Here is a 23,532-nt window from a genome sequence, read left to right as displayed (position 1 = left end):
GCCGCTAACTTCACGACGGTCTCTCACCGCTACATGATAAAGGTTGTTGACAAACTTATGGGAGAAAGTATGTGTCAGAATGCTGATACCGTTTATTTATTATATCAACACGTTTTTTTTAGTTATAAATTACTGCATGGATACAAATATTAAGTCCAGAAAAATAGTTTAGATATAAAATCAATGATACCGTTGATTAAACATAAGATAACATACTCTGAAAATCTTATACATGACCAAGAATTCTTCTATGGAAATCGGATTGGATTGAACTAGAGGTAAAACTACCCGGCTGTTTGAGAAGATGACGTGTGATGGGTGACGTTTTGCCTTGCTTACTTGCCCGATCCCGATAGTCTGCTGTCTCGTCTGTTCTGTCGTTCTGTCAATCTTTCGTTTACCAGAAATCCTGAGATACCTGTGGTGTTTTTTAAAATTGTATACACAAACCTTTGCAATATATTTGGGAGCAACGTAATTTGTGACTGTATAGAACACTAATGGCATTTAAACGTGATAAAAAAGAGGAGGAGGATGGTAGGATATGTTAAAATGATAATGTTAATAATTAATGTTAAGTTGTTAACCTATCAGCTTAGGCTTCAAATTCAACTTTTTGTTGTAGGCCCCTAGTTTCTAAATACAATTTAACAAATTTAAAAAATACCCATTTTAAGCCTTAGGCTATATGATAATATTTTGCAGAATATTGTAGCTTAAAATTGTCTCACCTAGGGCCTCTAGATAGGATAGATATTGTAGGACTATTCTGAAAACGGCTGCACTTTACGTCCTACACCCGTTCGAATGAAAAATATTGATATATAGATTATTCGATGTAGCCTATCGATTATTTCATTCGGTTAGTTAGGTGAGGTTTTAATTTTCAACTAACCAAACTTGATACGGTATATCAAATGGTAATCTATATAGGCCCTATCAATCGATAAATTCATTCGAATGAATGTAGGACGTAAAGTAAAGTGCTGCCCTGAAAACTAGTCATTAAGTCACTGCCTATACAAATGAGATAGGTAAGTTACAGTTCTGCAGATAACTTAACCTATGATCGGATGAAAATGTCATAAAATATAAATACTGTATCGTACATAAGTTATCATGGGGTAGACTTCCGTATCTGTTGGCACAAACAATGGAATGAAAATATCGATTATTCGATTGTTTCATTCGATATATCGATTGGTTAGTTAGGTTAGGTTAACCTTACCTAACTAACCAAACGATATATCGAACGATATTTTCATTCGGTTGTTTGTGCCAACAGATAACTTGCGGAAGTCTACCCATATCATGATATTGGTAGGCCTATAATACCAATAATTAGTATCAAATAAAATTTAATATCTTTATTGTTTTTAACATGGAAATTAAATAGGAATATTTTAAGACATAACTTAATGGTCTTTGCAACTTACAAGATTCTGACACACAGTGCCATGGCGGTTAGGTTATGTTTGGTTGGTTTAGAAAAAGGTAAATTTTGATAAGTAATGGTACCTTATTTTTTACTGCCTCAAACTATACTGAGTTGTGAGCAGCCCTCTTCCTGAAAAGACCCAAACAAAAAATCAATATTTACATTCAATAACTTGTGAGTCAATCCTTTAAGTATTTTAAATTAAATATTTAAATGTTTTAAGTTAATCAATATTCATATGAAATTATGATTACATCTCATAATACATCAAAGGTTCGCTACGGAACTGTTCCCAATGGGATATTCATTTATATACCCCTAAGCTAAAACTACTTTTAAAGGATAGCAACTCTAAACCCCTCATATCTTGTTCTATATGGATACTTTATGCTGACAATTGAACTCTTCCGTCTTGAATCAAAGTCTGATATACTACTGTAACCACTAGCCTAGTGATTACTTAGCAAGTTATCATATCTAGTTAAAATCTCATGCAGTCTACTCAGATTTAGACGTTTAGAAATGAAGCGGTACTTATATAAACAGGTAACTGTAGTTGCTGCTTTTGTATGAGGAAATTGGACAAGAACATGCTGGCACTCAGGGGAACACTTGGGTAAATCAGGATATTGTCTCTTTCATAAACTCAACAATTACAGTATCTTTAACTAGCCTTTAGCTTTACACCCAAGAATATAATGAAAATAACTGGATGTAGAAAAATAAACTAGGTAAAGCAACATGGCAACCTTGAGCTTACAACTGTACTCTCATTGATTTAAGAAACATAACAGGTTGGAGGGGGGTTAAATATGTAATATGATAACAGTGAAATTAACATTATTCTAGCATAAAACATATAATTTCTGCAATAAACTTAGGCCCACCTAATTGCCAAACTAAACAAAAATAGTACCGGTACCCAAACAAAGAACCCAAAAGTACCTATCTGATTTAATTTGTTTCCTTTTCAGGTGGGGGAAATCCGTTTCAAAACCTTGATAAAACTAGCGTTCTTCAAGAAGCAAGAACATTCAATGACACTCCTGTAAATCCAAGAAAATGTACACACATCCTTACTAAAATTCTGTACCTACTAAATCAGGTAAAGTACCTATATCCCTAGCACAAGCTGACAACACAGTATTTATAATGGCAACATTGTCCTCATGTTTATATAGGCATAAGTTAGTCTAATGTAGGCCTACACTTGATTAGTATGTTTCATCACTAAGTTTAAGGTCTACTTTTCTATACAAGATAGCTATAACATTGATACAAGATGGCTGAAACAACCAAGATGAAGTCGAGGCTGTAAAGGCGTTTAGGGCCTTTTAATGAACTATATTTTTGTCATACTACGTACCATTATTAAAGCTAATTATTTTTCAAAAAAAGTTTGTACCGGTATCGTTTACCATTGTAAATTGTTCCCCAAAATTATAATGATCAAAATTTCCTCTTATATGAATGTCTGTTACCATTGTTTAGGTGCATTAGGTATCTTACTCCGCTACCTATTTAAATTTAAATGTAAGCCTAAATTAGAATTATTATAATATTTTTAAATTTTTTGCTTGAATGTCAATATACGAGGGTTGTTTTTTTTTTTTTTCAACCTCCGATTACCAAAAGATAGGTACACTTACGGCTACTTTTCGACATAATCGCCATAGAGATTCAGACATTTGTTGTATCTCTGGACAAGCTTTTGTATGCCCTCCTCATAGAAGGTTGCCGCCACCGCATTTAGGTAGTCCTTGACGTTGGTTTGGAGCTCCGCATTGTTTTGAAAAGCTTCCCACCAAGCCACGTCTTCAGATTAGGAAAAAGGTGAAAGTGGCTGGGTGCAAGGTCAGGTCTGTATGATGGATGATCGAAAATGTCCCATCCAAATTGGTCAAGAAGCTGTTGAGTTGCTCCAGCAGTGTGTGGACGGGCATTGTCATGGATCAAAACCACTCCAGAAGTCGGCATTCAACGTGCACATCATTACGGCCGTCTTTAAACTTTCGACACCATTCACACACAACACCATCACTCATAAAGTGTTTCCCATACACACGACCCATTCTCCGATGGATTTCTGCAGCACTATGGCCTTCAGCCTGTAGAAAACGAATAACACTTCGCAATTCACACTTGGCGGGAGCATCAATGGTGGCAGCCATGTTTATGTGGCTGTAGCACAACGTCAACTTACGCGCGAATGTCAGCAATGGCGACAGGTGTAGTGGAAGAGTTGCGCAATCGCCTACGGCGCATGCCCGCCTTCTGCCTCCCGCGTAGCGTCTGCACGGAGCGATCGGAGGTTGAAAAAAAAAACAACCCTCGTATATGTATTTATTGTATTGAAATTGTAATGCACAGCTGATGACCTGGGCTCCATTTTCAATGTAGTTGGCAGAAAAATTATTTTTGAATTTTCATATGTGATGTAGGCCTATAAGAAATGTCTACAATACTTAACACAACGATTTAAAATCATCCATATAATTGTATCTTTTGTCTACAGGGAGAACAACTGGGCTCCACCGAGGCGACAGAGGTTTTCTTTGCTATGACAAAGCTGTTTCAGTCACGGGACGTTGTGTTGCGACGGATGGTCTACCTCGGTATCAAGGAACTGTCGTCTCTGGCAGAGGATGTGATCATCGTCACTTCCAGTCTGACCAAGGACATGACGGGACAAGAAGATCTTTACAGAGCAGCGGCTATTAGAGCCCTTTGTAGCATCACTGATGTAAGTAAGCCTAGCGATTGATTTGAAATAACTATTTGTCTTAAATTCTGTTAATTTAGACTACTATAAGCCAGTTCACTATCAGTAAAATTAGGTTAGGTCACTGTATACAAGACTTTGATGAAAAAGTAAAAATATAGTCAGTTTTGTGTTTAATTTAGGACTACCTAACGGTATTGTCAAATTTGTCCAAGTATCTATTTAAGGAAAGTAAATAGAATCAACGTCTTAAACATTTTAAGACACTTAAAAATGTTAAGTGTTATAAGTTGTTTCTTTTATTTACTTTTCGTAAGTTTAATAACACGTAAAATGCTGATCAAGAAGTTATTTGGTACCTACCTATTTAGTCATATAGCTTGTCCAAAATGTCTAGACTGGTTATTGGTTGAACATATTGTCCAGTTATCCCTAAGGTACAAGAATGGTAAAAGATTCTCTAGAGGTTACTTGCTCATTTTACAAGAGACAAACCCACAATTCTTCGTCCTAGATTAAAAGACAGTATTTGACTTTTACTCTGATAATAAATTAATTCAATTTTTAAACGATTTAACCCTTTCTGTGCTGTGGGACGATATATCTTTGCTTGTCTTTTTCCTTAAAAGTCTTATAGACAGGGGGGCCCATCCCCCCTAGACTCATGGCGCAGCCCCCCCCCCCAATCGAGCACCAGCCCCCCCACCATAAATGAGGTACCTACACGACAAATGTGAAACATTATTCCCCCGCCCAGCATTATTTGTAAAACTAAAAGAAGATTTTTATTGATTAATAGATTTTTTTAGATTTTGAAAATTCAAACCAAGTTAATCTATATAAATAAAATAAGAGTTTTGTCTGTACATTGCTCAGAATTATACATATTTTTGGTCATTTTTACGTTTTATACATTAAATAAGTTGAAACCTGTCTTATCCCAATTTCTGTCTGTCTGTCACGGCTCAGAAGGCATTTTATGCAGCCTTTTCTAAAGAAAACTAGAGTACAGATTATGATTCTAATAGTTTAATTGTATTGACAGGATTAGCCAGAGTGTCCTTAGTTAAAATTCATTTTCATAACCCTAGGATTGCGTTAAAATGACATATTATGGTTAAACATACCTCGTCAGACAATCTTTAACATTTAGTGTCGAAATTGCCACATACGCTTCGAGGGCTATTTAAGCATCTCCGCCATCTTCAGGCAAACAAAAGGATCTACTTGATGTGTCGTCAGAATAAATAAAACACACATTTTACACAAAACATAAAAACCATAGTGATAGGCCTATCAACTACACGCACTGCCGTGGACATGGCAGTAAGCAGACTCAGTCATTTTACCGATTTTTTTTCTCACACACTAGGCTTTGCCCCTGTGGCAAGCCTAGCACTTTTTGGACAAAGTAAGTAAATAACTATAGAATTTTTCGGAAAATTAAAAAAAAAATCTAGTTTCAAAAGGATTAAGGAAAAACCTTTTAGTGAGGTTTGAATAGTGAGATTTACTTGCTGATGCCAGCCATTGCCCTAACCTCCCTCAAAGTCAGGTAGCTTGCCTCAACTTCATCTGAGATCTGTTATAGTATTACCTTAGATGCTTGAAAATACCACTAGTTCTCAGCACCAGTTTATATGTTACATGTTGCTGCTTTTACAGTCCACGATGCTGCAGACGATAGAGAGGTACATGAAGCAGGCTATAGTGGAGCGTAACTGTGCAGTCAGCAGTGCGGCGCTGGTCAGCAGTCTGCATCTCACACGTGTGGCCAACGACGTGGTCAAGCGATGGGTCAACGAGGCTCAGGAGGCTGTCAACTCAGACAAGTCAGTATCTGTTGTCTTGCTGACATGTTGGAATCGTATTGACATGGCTAGTATTTATGAAACTCTCTAGAAGACCCTTTGGACCTTTTCCGTTAATTCACTACCACCAGTGGAATGTGGTTAGGTTAGGTTTTTCTAACTCTATACTAACCCAACCTAACCAAATTTTAATTCACTACCACTTCTATTGCTAATAAAATAATCTATTGCTCTAAAGACTAGTGGTAGTGAATTCACGGAAAAAGTCTGACCCCTTTAAAAATTCACATCATATAAATACGTAATATTAGGCCTACTTATTTACATTTTGGAATATTATTATAGGCACACCTCACTATAAGCAACAGAAGTGTAGGTACTGGCAAATTGACAAGGACGGTTTAAACTACCTGTATATTTTTTTCTAAATTATAAGAGGAAACTTAAGATTTTTACTTGTCCAAAGTTGCTTTAAGTTATTGTAAAATTTTAAATTTGTGTATGAAATCTGAGATAGTTGACTATTTTGTGAACAAGGTATTGTACATCTGAGGTGGATACCATTCCTCCTTAGGTATTTCTAAATTTACCATGGAAAATTGAGGAAGTACTGCTGCTTAATGCTGTTTTGAGCCAATGCTATGCCAGTGCTTTGTTGTGTAAGCAAATTCCCCATATAGAGAATAAGCTATTACCGTAGGTCTCATGGTAAGACTTAGACCTGGGACCGATTGACTTTTTCGGTATATATATGTGTGTGTCCGTTAGCGCGATAACTTGAGAAAAAATGATACCATTTTGATGAAATTTGGTACAAATGTGTAAACCTATGTTTATTCAAACGAGTTTGCGATCCAGCGTAATTGGACTATGAGAACGGGGGTTTATGGGCGGTTTTATGGGGTAAAAATTGATTTTTCCCATTGTTTACCCTAAAAACATAAAATTTAATTATTTCTCTCCAAACCATTTTGTAAAGCTTAAAAAAATAAATAATTTTAGCGAATTTCCCTATAGGGAAGTAGCTATTACCGTAGGTGGCACGGTAAGACCTAGACCCGGGACCGATTTACTTTTTCATTTTGATGTCCCCAGAGGCCAAAAACACCATTCGTTCAAATTTTTATATATGTATATATATATATATATATATATACGTCCGTGAACGCGATAACTTGAGTAATTTTTGTCCGATTTTGATGAAATTTGGTTTAAAGGTGTAAAGCGGGATAAACTTGAATGAGTTCGCGAACCAGCACGATCGGACCATGGGAACGAGGCTTTACGGGGGGTTTTATGGGGTAAAAATTGGTTTTTCTCACTTTTGACCCTCAAAACACAAAATTTCCCGATTTCTCTTTAGACCGTTTTAAAGAGCTTAAAAAAACAAATAATTTAGCATATAAAAGTTTTTTGTTCGATTATTAGTACCGGAGAAAATTAAAAAAATTGTAAATTTAAAATTCCCATGTTATTTTTATGGAGAATATTATCAAATGTTGTAGTTTGCTTGTTTATGGATATATTTTGATCAAACTTGGCAAATGTATTTATTTTGTACTAAGCTATCAATATTTTACTCAAAAACACACTTTATTAGTTTCCTTGTAGCAGCAAACCTAGGTACTCGTTAAACCTAATGTTATTAAAATATAACTGAAAATCAATTCAGACAAATGGAAATTCGCTTAGTCGGCAGGTTTGCTGCGGCGGGGGTATATATATATATAGACTTATATATATATATATATATATATACGTCCGTGAACGCGATAACTTGAGTAATTTTTGTCCGATTTTGATGAAATTTGGTTTAAAGGTGTAAAGCGGGATAAACTTGAATGAGTTCGCGAACAAGCACGATCGGACCATGGGAACGGGGCTTTACGGGGGGTTTTATGGGGTAAAAATTGGTTTTTCTCACATTTGACCCTTTAAACACAAAATTTTCCGATTTCTCTTTAGACCTTTTTAAAGAGCTTAAAAAAACAAATAATTTAGTATATAAAAGTATTTTTGTTCGATTATTAGTAACGGAGAAAATTAAAAAAATTGTAAATTTAAAATTCCCATGTTATTCTTATGGAGAATATTGTCAAATGTTGTAGTTTGCTTGTTTAGGGAAATATTTTGATCAAACTTGGCAAATTTATTTATTTTGTACTAAGCTATCAATATTTTACTCAAAAACACACTTTATTAGTTTCCTTGTAGCAGCAAACCTAGGTACTCGTTAAACCTAATTTTATTAAAATATATTTAACTGAAAATCAGTTCAGACAAATGGAAATTCGCTTAGTCGGCAGGTTTGCTGCAGCGGGGGTATTGTATATTGAAAGTTGTTTTATGCCCAATGGTTACGGAGATAATTTAAAAAAATTGTAAATTTAAAATTCCCATCTTATGGAGAATAAATGAACTGTTGTAGTTTACTTGTTTATGGATATATTTTGATCATATTTGGCAATTTTATTTATTTCATACTAAGCTATCAACATTTCAATAAAAACACACACCTCAATACCTTCCCTTGAGCAGCAAACCTAGGTACTCTTTAAAATTAATGTTATTTCAATTGGAAATAAATCTGACAATTTTCAGGGAATATTTTAGTAGAAATCCAGCCAGGTAAATGGAAATTCGCTTAGTCTGCAGGTTTGCTGTGGCGAGGGTATTTTAGTGTTACAATGGATGCTTATTTCAGCATGATGGTGCAATACCACGGGCTGGGTGTTCTCTACCACATACGCAAGACTGACCGCCTCGCTGTCACAAAACTGGTGGCCAAGTTGACCAGAATGTCTCTTAAGAGTCCTTTCGCTGTCTGTATGCTGGTAAGTTTATCATTCAAGAATAGTCAGTATTCCATTTTTTGTTCATTATCTATATCTACAGTTAGTTCAACCACCAACTTGTTATGACTTAACACTTTAACTACATAGTAATTTTAAAATATATTTGTTCTTTTCTTTTATTTACAGTAGGCCTAGTTATTTTATCACTGTTATGTTTCTGCAGATCCGTATCGTCTGCAAACTGTTGGAGGAGGAAGGCGGTGAGTTTGCTGACTCTCCGCTGTTTGAATTTGTCGAGTCATGTTTGAGGCACAAGTCGGAGACTGTGATCTACGAGGCTGCCCATGCCATTGTCAATCTGAAGCAGACGACGCAGCGAGAGCTGGCTCCAGCTGTCAGTGTGTTACAGCTGTTCTGCAGCTCGCCCAAGCCTACCCTGCGCTTTGCAGCCGTACGCACTCTCAACCAGGTGTGTGATATTGACGATTTGAAGATTAAAATTTTTAGATCAGCTGGCCGATATTGAAAAAACTTGCGTTCTAGTCAAAGCAATAAGTAAAAACAGCCTAACCTCAGAATTTAAAGTACCGTAACATATTATCTCTGAATTCAAATTGTTCAATACAGTCCACTTAATGGTACATAATAAAATATAATGAAATCATTCAGAGTACTATAATAGAGCACAGCAATTCCAGAAAGCATAGTCTTTAAGTGTTTTCCTTCAAAAATTCCTTCAAAAAGTCTTTAAGTGCAAAATATTTTGTAATCCGGTAATTTGTAATTACCGGACTTAATTTGGAGGTTATTGTAAATGTGCCTAATTGACAGTTGATTTTTTTTAGCTAGAAACGGTTAAGGTTTGGTGGAATATCTTTGATGGTTACCCTTTATGTTTTTGGCTGTTTTGAGATCATGTGTTCATACTTGTCAAATTTTAGGTTAAATAATTACAAAAAAAACTGACATGTTGTCAATTAGGGACCGTGTTGTATTACTTACGAAAGATTGCTAGTTTATGATCAAATAAACCAATTTGGTATATTTCATTTTCTAATTTATTATAACACATTCAGTATTAAGGCTACTGCATTTTATAAACCAAACTCGACTCTTGCTTACTAGGCATTAGTGAGATATTAGCAATCCGATTAGCTGTTAATTATAATTTAAATGGGTCAAAAGGTTAGTCTATAAAGATGTATCTCGTTATCTTGAGAGCATTTAATTTAATGATTGACATTAATTTTCCTTGAAGATTCAATATTTTTATATTTGCTCATGTTAATTTATTTTCAAAGCAACCATCACTTGTACATTGGAGACAACAATTTATTAAGTAACAACTTAGCCTATTCATTAGTTAGTTGATTTGGAATTAGGAATTAGCCTATGTCTCTAATTTCAAAGTAATTATTCTCTAATGGCCAAGTGAGTTTATAAAGTAGATTAATGTTTAAAGTATAGTATTTAACTAATTGTCAATTACAAGAATGTATGCCAGTTTGATTGTATTGTTTTGAATTAACCTAAAAATTGGACACATGAAGAGAGCTTTTTTTTAGCTGTATAGCTGTAGAAACTGGGCTCAGCTGTACTTTATTAAAGGAAAATAAACAGCTGATTAGGCATTATCAAAGCCACACAGATCATCCCACTCTATTCTAAATTCATCCTGCTTCGGCTTTTAATACCCATCTGATGATACTGTCTCAAGAATTAATGATGATAATAATAGAAACCTGATGCTTTAAAGTCTTAAAGTGATGTATAATTAAATTACAATCACATAACAAATCATATCATGGTATAAGTCACGAAGGTAATGTATTTATGTAGTAAATTAACGTTTTAAATGTTCGTTTATTCAGTTGTATATTGTTTTCACCATGTTTCAGGTGGCAATGTCACATCCAGCCGCAGTGACAGCCTGTAACCTGGACCTGGAGAATCTGATCACAGACTCCAACCGATCCATCGCCACCCTGGCCATCACCACCCTGCTCAAGACTGGGGCGGAGTCATCCGTGGACAGACTCATGAAGCAGATAGCCTCCTTTGTGTCGGAGATTAGTGACGAGTTCAAGATTGTTGTTATACAGGTAAGGTCAAACTGTTTTTCATTTTATGATTAAATAAATAAATAAATAAAAATGCCTTTATTTATCAAGCGTTTCTCAGAACAACTATTGTCAATAACAATAATCAAACTAACAAATAAATAAATAGAACAATAACAAAACAGAAACAATACAATATAAATAACAATAATCAACCATCAGCATACAATTCTTTTATCTTAACTCTAAAGGATGACAAGGCATATTTTTTGAGGCCAGAGGGGAGGTCGTTTTACAACTTTGGGCCGAAGTATGAGAAGATTCTCCTTCCAAACTCAAGCTTCACTCTTGGAAAGTGTAACTGGAGACTTCCATGGCGGGTACTGCGCTGAGAGACCTCCTCCCATAAAGAGAGCCTCTCAAGAAGATACTGTGGCTCCTGTACGACAAGAGCCTTGTGCACCATGCAGCACGTCATTATCCTGCAAACAGTGTCTACTGTTGTCATCCCCGCTACAGCTCTAAATGGAGTGATGTGTAACAAATTTTTGAGGCAAAAAATGAATCCAATAGTAGAATTTTGAAGTTTTTGCATTCGGTTCATGTTTTCTACAGAGTTGATGTTTCCATAAGCAGGGAGACAATATGTAAACACCTACAGGACTAGTGACTGCATGAGGCACAGCTTCTGGCAGATGACTTCTGAACCTGTACAGCCCTCTCAGCCTTCCTAACGCGCACTGCGAAGCATGTGTGACATGGTCAGAGAAGGTGAGGCTGTTATCAAGCACAACGCCAAGAGTCTTTGACTTGTTGTTCAAAGGTTTATTGCGGACATTTTCCATCACGAATGTAAAAAAACAATACACAACGTTTCGGGATCTGGAATCTGATCCCGTCTTCAGGTGAAAAAACTTAACTAACACAACACATTGTGAGAGTCTTTGACTTGTCACACAGTCAAAGATTCCCCGTTGAACACCACTCACTCCTTTCTCGCTGAGGGACTGCACCAAGTCACGTGGCGCTGTATGCATCACAGTACACTTGCCAGTATTGAGTTTCAACCCATTTGCCTCCCTGACCAGAAAAGGATTTCTTTTAGGTCAGAGTTAATGAAATCGAGTGAAGCTCTCATCTGGGATGGCTCATAGGACAAGTGCAGCTGTGAGTCATCGGCATACAAATGAACTGTACAATGTTGCACACAGTTAGGAAGGTCTGCCGTGTACAAATTGAACAGAACAGGCCCAAGACAGCTGCCTTGAAGAATTCCTTGGGTTTTGACAAGCGGGTTTGATGTTTCACTCTCTAATTGCGTCACTTGCCTTGAGTCTAAGTATGACCTTATCCAATTGCAAAATATTTTCGTCAAAGCCATTATACACTGTGATTAAATACAGTACTATCTTGTTGAAGCAAAATTATTAAACAAATTGTTTTTGTATTTAGTCTTGAAACTAAGGATTGTGACAATGAGCAAAATGATCTGGATAAGAATGAATTTTTTTTATAGGAGAATTAACCGAGTAGGAAAGAATTTACTCTGGCTCAAGAAACATAAAAACTTTAATAATATACTTTACTGATACTAACAACAATTTTAACCTAGGAAGGTTCGAGTTGAGACAGACTTATGTTTTTCTGTGATTTTTCCTACTTACTCTTTTACCTGGACAAGACGATATTTGATCTCTCAATGTGTCTTCTCTCCAGGGGGACAATGTATTAGACTACTTGGGCATTGGTCAGACCTTATAGTCCAGCTTAAAATTTCAAACAGAACAGTTCTAAACTTGATTCCTAGGTGTAAACGCAAAGATAGCTTTCAGTCGTTTTTGTTCAGATACTTGAATACTGTACTGAGTGATTTTTGAAGATTTAATGTCTTAAATGATATCCAATAAATTAATTTTTCAGCTTAATTGTTTGTGGCCAAGTTCACAGATCATATATCCTTCAACACCAAGAAATTGATTGCCGAAACAATTATCTGATGTATTCGCTTTAACTTTAACACAGGCAATACGAGCGCTGTGTCTCAAGTTTCCCCGCAAACACTCAGTTTTGATGAACTTTCTGTCAGCCATGTTGCGTGATGAGGGAGGTTTGGAATACAAAGCCTCCATAGCAGACACTGTCATCACTATCATAGAAGAGAACCCTGATGCCAAGGAAACTGGTGAGTTGGTAAAGTAATGATGATTGAAGTATTTTTTAATAGTCATCAAGCTTACAATTTCAATGGTGTGGAGGTTTGGAAATATTTTCATTTAGTCTTCGTAAGTCAATATTGAAAAACTTTTGCCAATTGATTACAAAAAATTGTATCATGGTTGAAAAAAGTGTAGACACATAGTCACTATATACACAAAATAATAAATAACTTGACCAACACTAGTTTACAGAAAAAAAGTATTGTAAACACTTTTAAGTTGAAAATGTAGCAATCTACTGTCTAGTATAGTATAATATTTAGTTTTAATCACATTTAATCAAAAATCACCTTCAGAGTTGATCTAGTAGAGGATTTATTGTGGACCCAGTTCCCATTCTATGTCTTTGGGCTATTATTTAATGATGCTAATTAACAACAGATTAATAGTTGACTATATCTAAACCAGTGCTAGGACTGTTCACTTACAGGAAAAATTAAACATGCTTTTGGCATAAAAACATAAAATATAAACTATTTGGTCATTTTAATAATATTGATGAAAATCAGAAAGCTTTACTTTAGAACATATCAATGGGAGATGTGAATTTATGATCATAATTAGTGATGTGCCGATACCAAAATTGATCGATTCTCGATACAGATACCTGAAAAATCTATTCTCAATACCGATAGCATTTAAAATTTTGTAAATGAACTTTTATACTACCTCTCTTTATGTCATTAAATTAGTAATTTTTGATCAATTGAGTGTTTTACAAGTAAATAAAAAAATTATGCAGCAATGAAACATTCTAACTAGCCAATTTATTTTACATCCTTCTAAACACATTTAAAAGAAACTACCATAAAGGTGATTTATTTATTTATTTATATCAACGGATACACCATTTACAAAGGATCTCATAAAGGTGATGATGATCTAACAACAAAAATCAAAAAAGAAAATGTAGAGATGTGGCAGCCTTCTATTTTCAGTCAAGCCAAACTCGAGGTAATATCGTGATCATCTCCAGTGGTCGTGGAGATATATTGTCATATTCTGGGATCACAGCAAAATAAAAAATAACTTCCTCAATTACAGAACATCATTTTTGCGGTCGCGGCAAAATCATGAACATTTCCCGCAGCCGTGTAGACCTCATCATCGTCTCCCACGGTCACAGAAACGTCATCGTCCCCGCCTGCAAAAGTGGCAAAATCATGAACATCTTCCGCAGCCATATAGACATCATCATTGACTGCTGCGCATATATACAAAATCCTTGACTGCCGCGGTCACGGTAACGTTATCGTCGTCTTCTCCGATCGCGGCAAAACATGAACATTTCCCGCCGCTGTAGAGACGTCATCATTGACTCCTGCAGTCACGGAAACGTCATCGTCGTCGTACACGATCGCGGCAAAATTGTGAACATCTTCCGCGGCCGTGTAGATGTCCTTTTCGTCTGCTGCGGTCACAGAAACTTCATCATCGTCTCGCACGACCGAGGCAATAGTGGTAACTTTCTGATCAGCATGTGGGTATCGGTATCGGAATTGACTTTTAATGATCGATTCTCGATACCAATACCTAGGTCCAAGTATCAGTGGTATCGAGAATCAGTATGAAGAATCGACATATCCCTTATCATAATCAGTATTCGGTTACTACTTGAACCTGTTGTAATTTGCAAGTAAAATTCAACCTACCAAAATAACAGAAGGGAACAGAACATGTTAAACATTAACTATTTGTAAAAAAAAAATTCTGGATAGAGCTTAATTACAGTAGACTCCCTCTAGTTCGGCCACTTAGGGACCGGACCACTGGCCGGACTACAAAATGGCCGGACTAACCGGATGCAGTGCATTTTACATAATCAAAATACAAATATAATAGTATTGCGCAATCGTGATATGTCAAGTCATTAACCTTGGTTCAGTAATAAAAGCTGTGACGTTTAAAATCACGCTTACTCAAGCAAAACAAAAATTACACAATACTGTACGTACAGCAATAAATCACGTAAAGAACATAACAATAGAAAGTCTAGTCTAGTACTGCAAGCTACTGCTACCATAGTCAGCATAGGCTACTACTACATGTTGTTTCAGAGCATAAGAATGTTGATAAAAACATCAGATAACTCATAAAACAGCATAAAATCATAGTGCCTACTTGTCTTACAGAAAATAACGACAGTCGTAAAATAGGATAAAGATAACAATGGATGACGTAAAACACCGCTTATTCTTTCTTCTTTGTTCTTCTATTCTGTCTTTGGTTTCTCTTAATCCACACATTCAACAAGTTGCCATGGTTACTAATCAGTAATCACCCAATCACAAACGGTTGTGAGATAGCAAGCGCATAGCAGACGTCAGTTGTGTAAAGAGCAGACGATTGTCAGTGCAAGCGGATAGCTTGACCTTGAAGCTAACGATGGCTTTTTATTTGTTTTGCTTTAATTTATTTTTGTCAAATAAACCGTCGTGTTTCAAAAACAATAATGGGGGAACCTACCACATAAAAAAATGGTACGAAATATTTAATTATACACTGCATTTCAACATATTAGACTGAAGAAAAACTATTTATAAAATTTTCTTGGTATTTTTGAGGTTATGTAACATAGTTTTACATAGGTAATATGCAACAATTCGCCCATAGAAGCACCCGTCAACTAAACTGACATGAATTGTTTACTTCAATGGCCGGAAACTAAACATTCAAGTTGAATCCTGTTGAAGGTCATTCGCCCGTGACTATATGACTTGTCCCCCTGAGACCGGGCCGGACCATCCGGAGGCCGATCCAACCGAAGCCGAACTAGAGGGAGTCTACTGTACCAAATGTGTGCCAAAATTTTATCAATATTGTATTTTTGATCTGTTACTATGTTATTGCAATGTTGCAGGCCTGGCACACTTGTGTGAGTTTATCGAGGACTGTGAACACACCAGTCTGGCAGTGCGGATATTACATCTCCTAGGCAAGGAAGGCCCTCGCACTAGACAGCCTTCCAGGTATGGGCCACTCACAGACTAAATTTGATCACTTCTCTCAGTTTTTGATGCAGTACTTTTGATCGTTTGTATGACATAAAATGTAATAGGCCTAGTTAAAATAAATTAAACTTTTAGTTTAGCGTATTTAAAAAGTTGACATAGTCAACAAAAATCAGTAAATTTTTGACATGAGTGCACTCCGTCAGTGGATCAATGAAACCATGTAAATTTGTATTATAAAAGTTGGTACAATTTTAACACAGGAATAGTATTTTTACTCGTAGAAAATAGTCATAGATTACCCAAACATCATTATTATATTTGAATTGTTTATGAATTTTTATGTTGACAAAATACTAAAAACAAACAAAGGTTAATGGCCAAACTAAGGATGATGTTGAACTGAAGTGGATATAACATCAACGATTTTTATCAATAAAGTAGACATAGGCCTTCCTCAATGAATAGACACTTAGAAACAAAAATATTACATTACCTTTTAAAAAAAAAATTTCACTGTCACTGAGTGCATATTCAACCAGGGAAGGCGAATTTGGAAGAGAGATCTATATCCATATGCTAAATTTTGTGAACAGTGTGAAGTTGTCTTGTGCCATAGTAAACAGCTAGGCCCTTGTGCTCTATGTTACGAGGACGGTATTTTTGGTTGCAGGTACATTAGGTATATTTACAATCGAGTTATCCTGGAGAATGCAGTAGTCCGAGCGGCTGCTGTGTCTGCGATGGCTCAGTTCGGTGCTGCTTGTCCTCCCTTATTGGATAATGTACAGGTAAATTAAATATGGTTGTTGAAGTTGTTACGGAGGTTCCTTTTATTGCTTTTGCCATTTGGACTTGGCAATACTTGCAGAAATTGATACCAGAACTCATGTTACGCTTACCTGAGGACCGTATAGCTAGCTAGTTATAAATATTTTGGGAAAAAAGTAAATCATGTTCTACTTAAACCAGTTTTATTTAGGTATTTCAATATGATTGTGTTGTAAATTTTGTATCTATATATGAGAGCTAGTCAGCATCTTCCTAGTCCACACTGTATCACTAGGTTATTGCTACTGCTAATTGTCACTTTATTAGGTGTTGTTGGTTGACAGGTGTTGTTGGCCAGATGTCAGATGGACACTGATGACGAGGTGAGAGACAGAGCCACATACTACCACAGCATACTGCAGACAGGGGACAAACAACTGATCAACCAATACATTCTGGAGCCTCTGCAGGTAGACAAAAAACAGTCCATGAATACAAGGTTTATTGAAAAAAGTGCAAACTGGTATACAAAACTATGCATAATATAGCCACCTCTAATACAATGCAATGGTGAGACAAAAAAGGCAACGCCCCAGCCCCAGCCTACCGAAACAGCTGTTCCATTAAATCATAATGGAGCTTCCGTGCAATGTTTATGTTTACACATTTCTCATTATTGTTATTACCATGTCAATAGGATTAGGTTTTGGTAATGTTCATTCTATTAAGAGAATATTTTGATTGTATTTTTTGTTTATGTTGATGCTGTTGATTAAATAATTAAGACCATGTAGTTTAGTTGTGACTTGTAAGCTTACAAATATTTTATACCACCATTACTTGCACATTGGTATCAATAATGAGAATTGGTTGTTAAATATTGATGTCGAAGTGTCTGGGAAGATCACACAGTTGAAAACTACCGATATTTCACAGATATTTTGTAATGACTTAAATTGATCCCTCAAATGTATCCTTATCCTTATGGCAATTAAAGATTTATGATTATGTATTTAGGTGTCGCTGCCCAGCCTTGAACGTTGTCTGCACCAGTACACTTTACATCCGAATTTAGAGCCTTTTGACATATCTACAGTCCCAGCGGCAGCAGTCAACCCTGTTGAAGAAAAGGCTCCCGCTGAGGGCATCGTTACACCTGGTATGAATGATGTTGAATTTGTTTGAATTTCTCACCAATTTCAAATAATTTAAAGTTTTAACTGTAGTGATGGGCCGATTCCAGAATTGGTTGATTCCGATACCGATTCCAATTCCAGAACTCGGTTTTGATTCTTGACTCAGATGCCATTTTTTCAGTGCTCCATTAATTAATGACCCTATAGCCTCGTTCACACGGTGCGAGTTTACAAGCTACTCGCCAGCGTGTAAGAATCCGGCGAGTTGGCGAGTGTGCTTGTATTTGTTCACACGGAGCTTGTCCACTCGCCAACTCGCTGACGTGTAGAAAGACGCTGGTGAGTCAGCGAGTGCGCTTGTAGTCGTTCACACGATGCTTTTTCCACTCGCTTGAACCAAATCCTCCGACATCTTTGAATAACACGCGCACGCGCACAAGCAACTGTGTTCACACTGGGCTACTTTACACGCTTACTCGCTCAAAAGCTGGCGAGTTGGCGTGTAAAGTAGCGGCAGCGTCAACTTTTTCCAGAGCTTTTTTACAAGCAGCTTTTGAGCGAGTACGTTGTTCACACTGAGCTATTTTACTAGCTGCGTGTAAAAAAGCCGGCGAGTAGCTTGTAAACTCGCCCCTTGTGAACGGGGCTTAACTGTAGTGTATACAATAATGTTCCATAATGTTTGGGTTTTATTTCATTCTTCAACCAAATGGTGTTTTTACTTCAATTAGTGCATCCTAATCGTTCCACTATCCAACAAAAGGTACCAAAATATCAGTGTTGTAGTAAATGCCAGGATATGGACCATTTCCTCACAAAAACGAAATAAATGGCATGTTTAAAAATAGTTATCAAACTATCAGGGAAAATTCTAACGAAAATAAACCTCTGTATTTCCTCTCAGTGAACTTATTGTTGCAGCCCCCAAAGTGCCCGTTCCGAGGGAGGAGTCGTTTGCTGAGAAGCTTGCGGCCGTGCCTGAGTTGGCTTCCATTCCAGGACCTCTGTTCCACTCCTCTGAAGCTGTACAACTCACAGAGTCTGAGACAGAATATGTTGTCAAGTGCATAAAACACAGTTTCCCGCACCATCTTGTGTTGCAGGTGCATTTAATGTTGCTCATTATGTTTCTGTATCTTTCAGTTAAAAACATTTTGAGTGTACATGTCTAGTTCCATAAGGCTCTGAATCTTGTCATCTTTAAGATATGGAATGATTTACTTTATATCTTAATACAGTAGAACCTCTATAGTTCGACACTTTGTGGACTTAAGGGATGTCGAACTATCGAAATGTCAAACTATTGGGAGTAAATGGAGTTTAATAGGAAAGTAAAAACACACAAGTCTTATATAGAAATCACCCAAATTTATTAAATATTAAAAAGCTTAACAATTTCACTGTTCATTAGTTAAGTCTCAAGTAAACTATGAATGACAAATTAATGTTCAAGTCAGCTTACATCACAATAGTAACGGTTAAATATCACTTGACAAAATAGCTCAGCCCGTGTCGAACTATCAAAGGTTTACTGTAATCAAGTTGTACTCAGGAAGGTTAGATCTATAATGACTTTAAATATTGCAACTAGACAATTATTATGTAAAATCTGAAGTATGTATTTATGTGTGTTTCATGTCTTATGATGACCTGTGAGTGAGCTAATTTCAACCAAATTAAGGGCGAATTTTGCAATTTGTGCATTTTTTTTTATAACCTACTACAGGACAAGCAACAGTTTATAAATATATTGTTTTACTAAATGTTAAAAAATAGTGAACTAACAACAAAGAAGCAGTAACGAATTGCTCAAAAACAGACGAATCTAACCTTACAATTGTATTGAGCTGTTCCATAATTAAGAGAAATTGGTGCACACAGATGTTGCTGAACTCACATTGGAACTAAAGCTTTTGGCTGTCATTATCTAAAGGATAAAACTTATTCTGAGCTTGTGTCTAAAAATGTCACTCACCGTAGTCCCTAGTAGTGAAATATATGGATTTAGTTTATTTTACAGCACTGAACTACCACATTTGTATATTTTGTAATGAATTGTTTGTTGACAGTTTGAGTGTTTGAACACACTGAACGAAGTGCTACTAGAAAGAGTAAGAGTTCAGCTGGAGCCCAGTGAAGGCTATCAGGTAGTCAAGGAAGTGGCCTGTCAGAAACTGGCGTACGGGGAGAAAGAGAGTGTTTATGTTGTGCTGAAGTTCCCTTCACAGCTGTCTGCTTCCATCGGTAAGATCATTTACAATTTAGTAGTACAATTTACATTTACTAAACTGATAGAAAAAGCTGAAAATGTGCACAGTCATAAAAACTTATTAAAGCACCATGGCTCCCCCACATTCAGTTGTGGGCTCTGTAACCATGATCAGAATCTAAGCTAACCAGACACATAAAAGTATGTTCATTTTATCTATCGTGTTTGTGGGTTGTTGTCGACTTTTGACTCCTTGTAGACCTGATGATGGTTCAACTGAAGAACCACAACTAGTTGTCACTACAGCAACCAAGGTTTAATAAATGCTAGTATTGTAAACCATTTTAAGGTCTAATTGTTGACTGAAGGAAACTGAAGTACACATCCCATCCATATGAACCAGCTGTTGGCGTTATGAAAAAAGAGCCAGTCACAGAATGCACTAGTGTCTACAATTATATTTTCTACCTTATTTTTTGTTGCTGACCAAGTTTATGAGCCATAACAGTTTCCACAATAAGGCATTCCATTAGTTTGACTTGGTAAAAAAGTTTATTTCTTCAGCAGAATTTTAGTAATTTAGATCAGCACAATCTGTCAGTGGCTATCTTCAACTACGACAATTTTTGATAAAAAGATCAGGCAAAAACTTAAAAGTGTGGATGGAATGTCTAGTTCTATCAGATAGTCAAAGGTATAATTAAGGTTATCATTTTAGAAAAAAAGTATTTAACTTGGATTAAAGAAATACATAATAAAAATATAGGATACAGAGGACACAGCTAACTCACCAGATGAAAGGTTACAGACGAGTCACAGAACAAATGAGTCAAATGGTGAGTCGGTGGCTCAGTTGGTAGCGTCACGGACTTACGGCCGAAACCGTTTTATCCGTACAGTTCCCCTTCGTACTGTACCAGCTCACCCCTTGCTTTGCTGGATATGTTCCACGCACAGATCTGTAGTCTATGTGGACAGGGGGGGTTCTATGTGTGGGGGTTGCAAGATCAAAAGAGGCCGCCAACCTCTTAAAATATATATTCCGTCACCTTAAACTGTGACATCTTATATTAAAGTGTTGTCTTTGTAACTGCCATCTACTTCTGAAGAAGCCTGAAGAGTCGAAATATATTTTGTGTGTATATATTAATTTTATTTGCTCTGTATCTTATACATTTTGTTAATCAAATGTATAATTAAGTAATCCAGAGGCTAATCAACCCTTTGGAAGTAATATTTACAGTAATTCATTCTGCAATTTATTAAAGGAATAACTAGAACACTAAATATTTATTTATAGGTTAAAGGAGATACGTCAGCGACTTTAATAATGGCATGTATATAAAGTTTTTATCTGTTTTTATTTTTTACATTGTAGGAACTTTTGGTGCTACTCTCAAGTTCATTGTAAAAGACTGTGATCCAGCTACAGGTTTGCCTGATTGTGAAGAAGGCTATGACGATGAATACATGGTACGTACAAACAAATTCATAATATATATTATATTTCAATTAAAATTTCACTTGTGTTTAACCATTGGATTTTGCCCAAAATTAACACATGACCCAAAATTTGCCAGAATTATTTTTAAAATGTTAGTTATATTTTGTTACCCCAATGTTTGAAATCCTTTGAGAATTTATGTTTGGTTTGTGAGGACAGTTGGAGGACGTGGAAGTGACTCTGGCAGACCAGATACAGAAGGTGTCCAAGGCCAACTGGGCGGCCGCGTGGGAGGAGGCTGGTGACCCAGCCAGTGGCTACACAGAGATGGAGGACATGTTTGCACTCACCAGCATGAGTAGCATCGAACAGGCGGTGAGCAACGTTGTCAGCTTTCTGGGACTGCAGCCTGCCGAGCGCAGCGATCGAGTCCCACCGGGCAAGTCTTCACACACACTGTTCCTTGCAGGTCAGTTATTTTGTCATAACACTATATACTGATTCATTCCAACAATGTAGTAAAACCCATTTTACCACACCCTGTTAAACTAAAATACAGGTTAACCAATACTACATTAAAAAGTTTGATTCATTTGTAAAATTAGCTAGGTCTTAAGAATTGTCTGCCATGGTGGGGATAGTTAGCCGAGCTTGGCGAACAGAATGTAATTGAGCAGTCAATTACATCTCATAGCATTATAAGTTCACAAAAGAATAGTCAACTGTGGATTAAGCTAATTAAGATTGTGTGTGTTCAGTTTTAGTTTAAGATGACACAATGTAAATTATTAATAAAATGTAATTAAAAATTGTTAAAAACGTAAAATATGACTGTTGAGGATCTTTTTGAACCGAAATAGCCTTAAGATTCCAACTATTGTTTAGCACAAAATAATTGGTTATACAAAACGACCTCGTCCCGGTCCTTGTTGGGGTTTTACTGTGTGTCTTTCAAAGAACTATGCCATTCCAGTATTCGAAAATCGTCTCTCATGTGCATGTGGAATCAGCTTTCTCCAAACAAAGCTCTAAAACAGATCACACAAAATGGTTTAACCTAAAAAGTATAACCATATAACTATTTAATGTTCAAGATACAAACCTCACTTGGTTCACAAGGTAATTCATTCCAGAAAACCTCGGTATTTGAAGAAGTTGATCAATCAAAGTGAAGGTACCGGGCAGTACTGCCTTCTGCTCATACCGTGAAGTTTAAAATTTTTTTCATATTTTGGACATTCCATTTATAGTTTTTTTGGCCTCAATCCATCATAAACACCAGTTATATTTCCTCCTTTGAAAGTAGTTGAACATTCTTTAAAAATAAAGGCTTTTATTCAGAATTTTACTCATACAGAATTCTTTTTATTCAAAAAGAATGCATAAAGAATATTTGGATTTCAGCTGTGTCACCTAAGTTGCAATTAAAATTGAGAGGACCATTGTTTGCAATGGTGAAGCAAACCATCGTGATCATCGTAATCGTAAACCATCATTAATATGAACTCGCTGAATCCTGAGTCTATATTATAGAATAAAACCGTAACAAGAATGTGTGTTTGCATCTAACAGGTGTTTTCCGAGGAGGCTATCAAGTATTAGTGAGAGCCAAGTTGGCGCTAGGAGACGGAGTCACTATGCAACTCACTGTCAGATCCACTGAACCTCAGGTCGCGGATCTGATCACATCCACCGTAGGATAGATGAATATCCCATAGTTCTTTGTATAAATAAAATATAAGATTAAACATGTTATAACTTAAACTTGTGTTGTCATTTATTATAACCCCTTAAAACTCACTGAATTTTAAGTGATTTGGATTTAAAAAAGAAGTTCTTTGTGCACAGCACACTAACAGTAAATAATCTAATCCACTTATTTTGTCACAACTTCCACCTAAACCAGCAACTATTAATTTTTCTCATGAGTTGATAATAAGACTTGTTTCCATGGTTGGAGCTTTTGTTTCATTCACTGT

At 36.2% G+C, this 23,532-nt stretch overlaps 1 protein-coding gene across 1 annotated transcript; it reads left to right on the top strand.

Moving 5' to 3' along the window:
- Positions 1–356: 356 nt before the first annotated feature.
- LOC129004780 (coatomer subunit gamma-like) lies at positions 357–23,317 on the top strand. Its single transcript, XM_054433407.1, has 17 exons — positions 357–537; positions 2,413–2,543; positions 3,954–4,181; positions 5,826–5,992; positions 8,676–8,805; positions 8,990–9,235; positions 10,665–10,868; positions 12,849–13,008; positions 15,903–16,011; positions 16,667–16,784; positions 17,109–17,234; positions 17,782–17,923; positions 18,822–19,003; positions 19,970–20,144; positions 21,488–21,582; positions 21,773–22,022; positions 23,126–23,317. The coding sequence occupies exons 1-17, from the start codon at positions 501–503 to the stop codon at positions 23,254–23,256; spliced, it is 2,631 nt and encodes an 876-aa protein (XP_054289382.1). The 5' UTR covers positions 357–500; the 3' UTR covers positions 23,257–23,317.
- The last annotated feature ends 215 nt before the right edge of the window (positions 23,318–23,532 follow it).

The sequence above is a fragment of the Macrosteles quadrilineatus genome, unplaced genomic scaffold (assembly GCF_028750875.1).
Source record: "Macrosteles quadrilineatus isolate MER2022 unplaced genomic scaffold, UCM_ALF_1.0 Scaffold_11__1_contigs__length_5352618, whole genome shotgun sequence".
Taxonomy (NCBI): domain Eukaryota; kingdom Metazoa; phylum Arthropoda; class Insecta; order Hemiptera; family Cicadellidae; genus Macrosteles; species Macrosteles quadrilineatus.
Note: the sequence above shows the minus strand (reverse complement) of the source record. Positions and strands in the feature narration are given on the sequence as shown.

Coding starts and splice junctions, on each gene's coding strand:
- LOC129004780 (XM_054433407.1), top strand. CDS start 501: ATGGCATTTAAACGTGATAAAAAAGAGGAGGAGGATG. Junction 9,236..10,664: donor CCGTACGCACTCTCAACCAG/GTGTGTGATATT, acceptor ACCATGTTTCAG/GTGGCAATGTCACATCCAGC. Junction 17,235..17,781: donor ACATTCTGGAGCCTCTGCAG/GTAGACAAAAAA, acceptor TTATGTATTTAG/GTGTCGCTGCCCAGCCTTGA.